Source organism: Dipodomys merriami, unplaced genomic scaffold (assembly GCF_024711535.1).
Source record: "Dipodomys merriami isolate MVZ:Mamm:240054 unplaced genomic scaffold, mDipMer1.0.p SCAF_3, whole genome shotgun sequence".
Lineage (NCBI taxonomy): Eukaryota > Metazoa > Chordata > Mammalia > Rodentia > Heteromyidae > Dipodomys > Dipodomys merriami.
In genome coordinates, this window is record NW_027204492.1 from 55,261,544 (window position 1) to 55,273,515 (window position 11,972).

Below are 11,972 nucleotides of genomic sequence, written 5' to 3' on the forward strand. Positions count from 1 at the left end.
TATTTACCATAGCTAAGATATGGAACCAACCCAGATGCCCCTTAGTAAATGAATGGATCAAGAAAATGTGATACATACATACGTATATATGTATATGTATATATATATATATATATATATATATATATATGTATATAATGGAATTCTTTTTTTTTTTCTTTTTTTGTTTGGGTCCGGTCATGGGGCCTGAACTCTGGGCCTGGGCGCTGTCCCTCAGCTCTTCAGCTCAAGGCTAGCGCTCTACCACTTGAGCCACAGTGCCACCTCTGGCTTTTTTCTTTTTGCTTATGTGGTGCTGAGGAATCGAACCCAGGGCCTCAGGCATGCAAGGCAAGCACTCTACCACTGAGCCATCTTCCCAGCCCCTATATAATGGAATTCTATGCCTCCATCAGATAGAATGACATCACCCCATTTGTTGGAAAATGGAAAGACTTGGAAAAAATTATATTTGGTGAAATAAGCCAAGCCCAAAGAAACATTGGTCCCATGGATTCCCTTATTTGCAACAACTAGTATATTTGTAGGACAAGTGGAAAAGGTCAAAAGCTATGTACATATGACCATATAAGATGATTTTAAGCGAAATGAACCCCAAGATAAGGACACAAATATTCTTTTTTTCTTTCTTGCTATTGTTTCTAACCTATTTATAATATGCCATGTGATTTCTTTTTCTTTGTATGTTCCTCCCCCACGGTATAACCCGTTTTCACTGTATTTGATGTCGCTGCCCTGCATCTTGTATATATATTTCTCTAATTCAGGGAGGGGAAGGGATAAAACAAAATGGTTAAATGGGGATACAGGTTGGCCCACTGTACCAATGAGATGTAGAAGACACTATGTTGAAAACAAACCTTACAACTTCGGGGCGGGTGGTGGGGGGCGCGGGTGGAATGGGTAATTGTGGAGGTGGCAGGGAAGGGATGATAGAAGGAAAGCAACAGAAAAGGCAAAAATTCTTGATAGGAAATTAACTCATTACCTTGCTCATGTAACTGTAACCCCTCTGTAAAGTACTTTTACAATAAAAAAAGTAGAAAAAAACAACAACATTGAAAGTGCTATCCAGAAAGAAAAAAGATAAAGAATGAGAATAATAGAAAAATGACCCTCTAGATAGACAAATTATTGTGGTTGAAGTTTTGGATAGAATCTTGGCATGATCTAATTTGTGTTAGATCTCACTTTTGCTTCAGTGTGGGAATGAACTTTTAGACAGAAGTGAAAATGGAAACAACATTTTGCATGCCATTGTGGTGGACTAGGAAGATAATGATGGTACATCACACTACCTGGAGCTTGAGATATTTTGAAGATGATGTCTTTGACACCTGATTTTAAATTAAATATGAATGGTAAAATAAAGAAAAGTTCTTAAATAAAATACCAAATTTGGATCAGAAAAAATCAGTTAAAATTTTGAAAAACAGAAAAAAACTGGTTGAAAACAGAGAATTGAATCAAGAATCCTTTCCATATTGAACTGTTAATTTAAGATACACAAGAAATACAGGTGGGAATGATAAATCAGATGATACATTCATATCTTTGCATTCAAAAATCCATGACATCTGGCACTGGTAGCTCAAACCTGTAATCCTATTTAGGAGGCTGAAATCTGAGGACTGCAGTTAAAAGCCAACCCAGGCAAGAAATTCTGTGAGATCCTTATAGCTAATAAACTTCCCCAAAATCAAAAGTGGTTCTGTGGCTCACATGATAGCTTTGAGCAAGAAAACTCAGGGACAGAGTTTAAGCCCAAGGACCAGAAAAACACACACAAAAATGTCATTGAGAGATAATAGTTATGATGCTGATGATGACTATCATATTAAAGAACTATTTACAATAACCAATCTATAAAATCAGCCTGTGTGTCAATCAACCCATGAATGGGGAATGAAAATGTGCCACATATCCACAATGGAGTATTACTGAGATATAATGAAAAATTAAATTATTCTATTTTCTGGGAAATGAATAGAACTCTAGATTGCCATATTAAGTGAAAGAAAGTAGATTAGGAAGGTCCAGTATGACATACCATATGCAGATTCCAGGCCTTTAAATATACATAAATGTGAAGGTACTATATGGAGGTTTTACTGGGAAGAAGAGTGAAAGGAGAAGTGATGATGATTGAAGTACCATATAAGCATGCACAAAATAGAACAAGAATATCTATCAAAATTATTAAAAAGGGAATGAACAAAATAGAGAAAAGGGGTAAATATAAAAGTATATGCATAAATAGAAGAATAAAATCCCTTTGTACAATTAATGTGCATTATTTTTTAAATCAGATGAAACAAATTTAATGGAGCCTCATATTATCTCTAACAACTAATATAATGTTTATAGTTTACAAAAGATCTATTCACTAATAGCTTCATTGCTCTCTAATGAACTGAAAATTTTAGCTATGTTATTTTAAAAATTGTATTTTTGCTGGCTTTGATAAAAATAACAAAGAATTTTTTAATCTATTAAATGTTCAAGATTTATTTCTTAGCATGAATTCTGTACATGCATACAATGTATCTCAATCAGAATCTCCCATCACTCCTGCTAATCCTCTCTTTCTTTAAAACAATTGCAAAAGGATACATTGTTCAATTTTCATATATTAAGTACTTACACCACATTTATCCTCATGCACCTTTTTCCTTCACCCTCCTATCCTATTGATTCCTACTCCCATAAAAGAATCTATTTTAATGTCATTCACTTTTAGTGAGTATAAATTATAGCAAGGAGTTGTGCAACATAATATTTAGGATAGACATATATGTTGATCTGAATAACACTCTGTTGCTTTCTTTTTCTCCATCCTTCATTCTTCCAGTGATCAAGTTTTATAGAGATTTCTTATCACATTTTCATACATAAAAATGAAACATGTGCATTATTTAGCTTTATGACCATGATTTATCTCACTATGAGATTTAAACAAGCCTCAAAATTTGAGACAATAAGATTGACCATTGTTATCCTGTTGCCATCGGGTAAGATTTAAATGAGTTAAATAATGAGATTTTAGAATGTTTTGCAATGATTTTCAGATAAAATTTTGGAATTAGAATTGTGACAGCTTAACACACATGTATCTATTGGAGCATAGAGAATGTGACTTTTAGAAAATAGATGGTAGTATAGTTTGATGAATAGTGTTCCTCTCAAATGTATGTTGATTCAGAAACAGAAACCTTGCAGACATAATCAAGAAGAGACCAATTTGGTCAGAAAGTAACCTAAATTCAAAGATTGATGGCACTATTAGAAAGATTTGGAAAAAAAAAATTCGGTGTGGAAACCCATGTGAGTAATGAGATAGCATTGTGAGAGATCCAGAAACCATAGGAAGAAAGGGGAATGCCCAGAGCCAACAAAATAAATGGACAATTATACATTCTTCTAGAGCCTTCAATAGGGGAGCATGCCTAGGCCAAAACTTGATTTCAACTTGTAAATACATTTAACTCTGAAAAAATGGATTTTTGTTCTTTATAGCCACCTATTTTGTGGTGCTTGGATATTAGGAGCCCTTTGGCTGAAGAGCAAGACCAGTAGAACAAAGAAGTAGGAAAAGCTACTGGAGGATATGGAAGAGAAGGTGTAAATCTGAAAAAAAAAAAACTCAAAGTGTTACTCAAGTAACACTTTTCTTAAGTGGTGAGAACACATCAAACACAAATACATACATGTATGAAGAGATGTATAAAACATTCACACACCTTATTTGAAATTGTAAAAATGAATTTGTCAAAATATTAATGATAGGTACCTTAAAAAGTTATCTCAACAGTAAACTTACTAAACGTGTTTATACATGAGAATGCCACTCTTAAGGAAATACACGCACAAGAGGAACTCAATGATCTGACTCAGTTATTCACTGGGTGGAGAGAATGCATGGTAGCTCTACTGCATGTATGAATAAGAGAGCTTTGGGTTAACCACTCAGCCATGGCCCTCTTCAACCATTTCCAATGCACTAACACCAGGTGTCTTCACCCTGCTCCTGTGTCCCCCACAAAGTCAACTCCAGTCTATACCAAAGGCACACTACATGTTGTGGCCATGCTCCCCCACCCTATACTAGTATCACCTCCCACGTGATTCATGGAAAACCGGCACTGCTCCATTTTTTACCCCAGACAAAACCCGTAGACCCCCAAACAGAACCCATACTATTACAATGATAAGCCCGCCCCATTCAAAGTGACTCCATGTCACTCAATGGTATTTCATAATAGAATACCCCCACATCACCTTTGACATATTCCTTTGGTGCCTCATCTGTGCTAGATATAAACTTCATGATCCCAATCACCCCCATGCTTCTTCCACACTACCTTCCACTTGACCCCTGTGGCCCCAGTGCTTCTCCCACACCACCCCTCACTTCAACCCCACATCATACTAGCCGACCAACATGATTCCCCACTCCTCTCATGCGTATCCACGTGACTATATGGTAACCCCAAGTGACCCTCATCATGACGCAAACTCCATTCGATGACTTGTAGCCATAGGTGACAGCGCGTGCCCACCAATGGCACTCAGGGTAACTGCCAACGGCCATTCCCATGGTAACCACTGTTCTCAGAGCTTCCTGATTGTCGGTCGGTCCAGATCAGGCCTCAGATGTCCGCCTCTGGAGCCTCTGGCCCAGGAGAAATGCTTCAGGCAGAAGCGTCAGGAGACCCTGCCAGTGGTGACTCTCAGCAGAACCAGACCTTGGCTCATGCCCGGCCACCTCCAGGTAATTTGGAGCCACAAGTATCTTCTGGCCTGATGGACTCCTCTGAAAATGGGACAATGTCTGTGGTCATCGACCCTCTGTCTGCTAACCTGGAGTCTGTGAGCTCTTCGCAGCCTGCTGTCACCAGTGACTCTGAAAATAACCTAGAGTCAACTCCGAAGAGTGGAGGAAACACCTTCGGATCCCTTGCTATGAAGCGTATTCAGTGTGAGCTCCTGGAGTTGTCTCAAGACCCCCCGACCCTGTGCTCTGCAGGCCCAGTGGCAGAAGATATATTTCACTGGCAAGCCACCATCATAGGGCCTGAGGATAGCCCTTACCAGGGAGGAGTCTTCTTCCTCTCTATTGAGTTTCCGCATGATTACCCGTTCAAGCCACCTAAGGTCGCATTCATCACAGAAATTTACCATCCGAACATCAGCAGTACAGGGAGCATCTCTCTAGACATCCTGGGTTCTGAATGGTCGCCGGCACTGACGGTCTCCAAAATATTGCTGTCCATCTGCTCCTTGCTGTGCTACCCCAACCCTGTTGATCCTTTGGTTCCTGAAATTGCGAGGATATTCCATAGCGACAGGATGACATTTAACAAAACGGCTCGGGAGTGGACGGGGAAATATGCCATGTGATATCAACCCAAAATTCCTCTGCACTAAGAGCCTAAATAAATTGTAAAATTTGAGAATTCAATTAGTTTCATGAAAATAAAGTTGGCACTTAACTAATTGTTTGTCTTTTTTATGAAGTAATGCTTCCCCATACTTCTGGGCCCAACTTACCCTTTCATACTGAGACTAAAGTATGTGGAGGAATATATGGGAGAAACTAAGAAGGCATAGGAGTAGAGGGGATGGAAGTGGCAGGAAAGATAGTAATGACCAAATAGTGGAAGGTGATGGGAAAGATTGGCAAAAAATTTGTGGGATAATAGAGTGTATTTATTGGAAAGAGCATAAAATACACTTTGTTTAGTATTTACTAATAAAAACCTTTATTGATTTAGAATAAGAAAACAGATCAAGAACAAGAAGAGAATAGTTCCACTAAACATTTGAAAACAACTATTTAAAAAAAATTTCTTTGCTATGTAACCCAGATTTGCTTTCAAGTAGAGATCCTCTGGCTTAGGGCATGTAAATTATGGGATTACACGCTGGTGATACCATGCCTGGCGCTCTTGGGAAAGTACTTGATGTGACAATACTTCAGGAAGGTTGAATGAAGAATACAAAGAAAAACACTGGGTTTATTCACAGGAATCTTTAATATTTTAAAGGGTTTTTTTTTTTTTTTTTTTTTTTTTTTTTTTTTTTGTTGGTCGTGGGGCTTGACCTCTGGACCTGGGAGCTGTCCCTCAGCTCTTCAGCTCAAGGCGAGCGCTTACCACTTGAGCTACAGCGCCACTTCCGGTTTTCTGGTGGTTTATTGGAGATAGGAGTCTCACGGTCTTTCCAGCCCGGGCTGGCTTTGAACCGCGATCCTCAGATCTCAGCCTCCTGAGTAGCTAGGATTACAGGCGTGAGCCACCAGCGCCCGGCTTTAAAGGGGTTTTTGAAGCTTTTTATTAGCATATACTGGTTTTTACAACAAGAGTCTTCATTATGGCATTTACATACATTCATATGATGTGTCAGAATCAAAAATCTTCCCCTCTATCACTCTTCTGTACTCCATTCTAATACAGTTCCAATATATTTATTTTTTTTGTCATTGGGCTTGAACTCATGGTCTGGGCTAGCACTCTACCACTTTGTGCCACATTATGTAATGTATATATTATATTTTAATCACAATGACTCTCTATTGCAGTTTCTCAGTACATCGTCCTAAGACCTATGGCTCTCACCAAGATTTCTATGCCATAGTCCTCCATTTTTAATCCCTTTCCTCCCTTCCCTTATCCTAACAAATATGTAAATATATATTTACATGTATATGTAGATATGCAGATTCCATAAATGTGTGAATGGAACATTTGGCTTTTGGAGCATTGCCTGCATGGATTTTTTTAATCACTTGATATATATGTGTGTGTGTGTGTGTGTGTGTTTTGTGTGTGTGGGGGGGGTGGGTGGGTGTGGGTGTGTGTATGCTGGCCCTAGGGCTTGAATTCAGGGCCTTGGCAGTGTCTCTGAGCTTTTTGGCTCAGGACTACTGTTCTAACACTTAATACAAAGTGCCACTTCTGTCTTTTTGGTGGTTAATTGGAGATCAACGTCTCACCATCTTTCCTGCCCAGGCTGGCTTCTAACGGTGACACTCAGACACCAGATTCCTTAGTAACTAATATTATAGGCATGAGCCACTGGTGCCCAGCTGTCACGAGATTTTTAAAGGGATTCAAATTCATTAAAGATAGAAATTTCATGCAAATTTGAGGTAAATTTCATTTCCCATTGATCTTTACCTGATTTTGATATGCTTAATATTTCAATTATTAACTCATAAAAATAGTATATACTCACAAGTTCAAAGATGGCATACATATATTCATTAGGCTTTATTTAGTCACTACTTGTATAAAAGTCATTCTCCAATCAACAGAATCCAAAGTATAATCTATATTAATAAAATGAAAAATGGATCTTTACTTTCCTAATATACACATAATAGAATCTCCTTAAGAGGATTCCTACATTTTTTGTAATTCAATGATAGCAGCCTAGGACAATTTCTTCTTATAAATTTAAGGATAATAAATTTTTAAAAATCTCTCTCTTTTTTTGTCGGTCATGGGGCTTGAACTATGAGCCTGAGAACTGTCCCTGAGCTCTTCAGGTCAAGGCTAGCATTCTACCACTTGAGTCACACCACCACTTCTGGTTTTCTGATGGTTTATTGTAGATAAGAGTTTCACAGACTTTCCTGCCCAGGTTGGCTTTAAACCACCATCTTCAGATCTCAGGCTCCTAAGTATCTAGAATTATAGGCATGAGCCACCAGTGCCTGGCCCCTTATACTCTTTTAACAAAGCCTTCATTAATTTAGAGAAACTAACTTACTGAACTTTGGTCACCATTTTCATGGATAGCCTGGCATTTTATGAAAAAACTAAATGAAGTTATATGAAGTGATACTACCAATAAACTTCCTCAAGACATAAAGGAAAGATGATGCAATGAAAAGATCATTGATTACTGAAGCAGGAGAATATATTATGTCAGTATAAACCAATGATTATACTTTCTGTATGATAGTTTATTTAACTGCAAAATCAGAAAGTTTTAATAAAACACTAGAAATTTATTCTAAAGTTTGCACTTGCTAACCTCCATCAGTATTCTACATCTTATGCTCACTTAATTTAATTGAGAGTCCCTAGATTTCATAGGAAAATTTTATGTCCAGTTTTTAATGCATTTTTATATTATATTTTCTGAAGTGAACTATTTCGCTTCTATACAACTGAGAACTTTATTTTACAGTACTCTAATTTTATGAAATTTCTTTTATGAAGTGGAGTCTGAGGACTTTAATGACTTGATGATAATATTAATCAAACAGCTTTTGATGATTCACTAATACTTCTTAAAATAATTAAGGTGATGATTGTCTAGAAGACAGTGACGCAGATCTAATTCAATGGGTACTACTAGAGTAGTCACAATGCCACCTGTATGAGAAAATTATGTACTGGTCATTAGTAAAACTTCTTCAGATATGCCACAACCATGTCTATTTAAAACTGTTTGTATCTCATGAAAATAGAAGCACTTTCCTAAGCATTGTATCAAATCTTCTTGAATAAAACAAAAATAGCTGAGTATTCAAAATGATATAAAAAGGTCTATTATTTAAATTAAAATGTTGTGGCTCATAACAGAACTTTAGCTTCTGTTTTCTACCTGTAAGTGTGAACTTTAAAAATAAATGCCTAAGCGATAGTAGAAAAACACTAGTTAGAAACTGAACAACATTAATATTTAAACAGCAAAATATTATACCAAGTTAATTTGTGCATAAATGCTTATACCTAGTTTTGGTTAGATATATGAAAAAAGTATTTCTTGTTTATAAAAAGTCATATATGCCATTCATATATCATCATATATGCTATTTAGATTACATTTATATATAGTGCCAGCATTCAAACTTAAGGCCTGGACACTGTCCCTTAACTTTTTCATCCAAGGTTGGTGTGTTAGTACTTGAACCACAGTTCCGCTACTGTATTTTTTGTTGGTTAATAACAAATAAAAGTCTCACAGATTTTCCTCCTTAGATTGGCTTCTAACTTCTAATCCTCAAATATCATTCAGCTGAGTAGTATTACAGTCAGGAGTCACAGGCAAACAGATCTCAGATTTATAGTTATAAATGATCACTCTAGGCTGGGAAGGGATGTGAAGGGTAAACAAAGGAGGAGGCTGCAATGCTTGGTAAGAAATGTACGCATTATCCAGCCCATGTAATTGTAACTCCTCTGTACAGTATGTTCACAAATAAAATAAAATTAAATTAAAAAAAATAAATGATCACTCTAATGTGCAGAAACTGGGTTGCTGTGAGCCTAAAATACAGTGAGAGGTGTTTCAGGAAGTTATTCAGAAATTTCAGTTGGAAAGATTGACACAAAAGTATATTAGGATATATATATATATATATATATATATATATATATATATATGGAAAAGAAAGAGATTATGTGGTACAAAACATAGATACTCAATGGGGAGGCAGGAAGGAATCTAGAGCCATCTTCTCGATATTTTTTCATCACAAATTCAAATGATGGATTAAAATATCCTTATAGAAAATATACTTAAATTTTGTCATGAGATTATTTTCTCCAATAGTATACATATATAGAAGTGTTTATTTTTCCATTATGAGCAATGATATTACCATCTAGTGAAAAGTCAGCAAGTGTCATTACATGAGCTGTTTTAAAAATTAGTCTTTTACTGTAGGATATATAAAATAATCTGTGTAAGATATTAGAACAACCTCAATTTGTCACTCTACTATTTATTTCACTGAAAAAGAATTTGTTTGAATGAGAACTTAATAAATAGTAAAATTTAATATAGCTGTATAAGAAAAGAACATTTTAAAATAAATATGTATAACAAAAGATTGCTTTCCTTTTCATGAGGATCTTAGAATTTTGAATGCATAATTATAAAGGCACTATGATAGAACTAGGCCAAGAGTTTATATAGACTAAATATTTAATATGGGTTTCTATTTTGAGTATTACCAAAACCAGAATGATTGTATATTTACTAATATTTTTCCAAAGTTATTATTTTAAATATATTTCATATTGTCCCTGTGTATCTTCAGTTTTACTAAGAAATGTAAACATTACATTAAACTTATATGACAAAAAGAGGCACATTTACAGTTTTACAGGAAAACACAATGCTAATCTTACTGCTTTGTCTTAGCCATGTGATCCTGTATGAGCTACTTAAAATTTCTAAGATTCAAATTTGGCTCAATGTCTGGCATTAAAAATGGGAAAACCAAACTTCTTCTCTATTTAGAGTACTAAAATCACTAGTTCAGACTTCTGTTCCTCGTATTTTTCATACCAGTTATCTATAAAAGCCATTCTGAATTGGTACCTAAAGATAGAGGTTGCTTTTCAAAACCCATTTCACAAAACTGGAGGGTTGTGGTGCTTCTGTGTCTCAGTTTTGGATTTGCTAGAGGGGAAATAGAAATCTTTAAGCCAAAAATGGTAAACATGATTTAGTGGTCTCATGAATTTGGAATAAAAACACATTCAATTTACTGTTTAATAAAAAGAATGTGTGCAACAAAAAAATTAATTTGAAAGTTTATTGTTTCCCCAGATAAATAGATGAAGAATTGTAACTTTTCTCTGATAGAACACTAAAGAATAATGTGCTCACTGATTAATGAAATCAAATAGAATTTAAAAAGTGAAAAGAAGACTTTGAAATAAGACATTATGAAGAATTTGCAGATATAACATTTGCAAATAAAGATAATCAAAACTGTAGATATAGAAACTATAGCATGCACAATAGTTTCAATTATACACAAAGCAAATGTACTTAAGATTTACACATATATGCATACATATAAACATGTACATCTTATATATAAACTGTTATACTTACTAAAACATGACAAACATTTGCTTCAACACAGTATATATTTAAGTAGAATTAGGAACAATTTATTTTATCTCCTCTCTTAAGTAGTAAATACTAAAGAATATGCAGCAAAATATGCCTTACTGGGTAAAAGCAGGGTTGTTTAATATTTACCATTACCAACAAATACAGACTTTGTCATAATTTGGCATAAATATGGAGAGACAATTTGTTACAGAGTTAGGTAACATGAAATATAAACATCTTTAAAAATTCTAAAATGCACTGAGAAGACAGAAGTCAAGTCCCCAACAGGAAAATGTGTGTGTGTGTGTGTGTGTGTGTGTGTGTGTGTGTGTGTGTGTGTGTGTGTGTGTGTATGCAAAGAAATATAAGTGGCCAATAAACATGGTCAGACTCATTCATAATTTTTAAAACCAAGTTAGAGCAATAATAAGGTTTTATTATTTTGCAGTCAAATTGAAATTGAGAGGCTTGAAAATATACAGTGCCATCAAGATTGATAAAATTGTTTCAATTTACTATAAAAAGAAATGTAAATAATTTTTTTCCACTGTTAGGAATATTACAAAATCATTCTGAATATTAAATCCCTGTTCTATTTTACACAAGAACTTGCTTTTTTATGAGGAATTATTTTATACATACAACCACACATATATACAAAGATTTATGCATAAATGATATGTATTACAACTTTGATTTTTTAATTTTCTTTTTGTCACCATATAGCAATTTGTAAGTAGTATTAAATATCATCACAACACTTCCATTGTATGTATGAGCATAATGTACTCTGTTCAAACTCACTCACCCAGTTGCATTGCATTTTTGTAAACATAAAAATAATAGAACCAGGCACTGGTTGAGTCTTGCCTATAGTCTTAGATTCTCAGAATGTTGAGCTAGAAGATTGCGTTTTTAAGACATCTTGATCATGAGAGGCTTATCTCCAATTAACCACAAAAATCTGAAAGTAGAACTGTGGTTCAAGTAGTAGAACATCAGCCTTCAGAAAAAAAGCTAAAGGACAGTGCACAAGCCTTGCATCAAACCCTAGTACAGGAAAGCGAAAGAGAGGAGAGAGAGAGAAAGAGAGAGAGAGAGAGAGA

The 11,972-nt window shown here is 35.3% G+C and overlaps 1 protein-coding gene across 1 annotated transcript; it reads left to right on the plus strand.

The window, feature by feature from the left end:
• The first annotated feature begins 4,652 nt into the window (after positions 1-4,652).
• On the plus strand, positions 4,653-5,427 carry LOC138839478 (ubiquitin-conjugating enzyme E2 D4-like). Its single transcript, XM_070039052.1, has one exon. It carries the CDS (start codon positions 4,654-4,656, stop codon positions 5,398-5,400), a length of 747 nt encoding a protein of 248 aa, XP_069895153.1. The 5' UTR covers position 4,653; the 3' UTR covers positions 5,401-5,427.
• Positions 5,428-11,972: the final 6,545 nt, after the last annotated feature.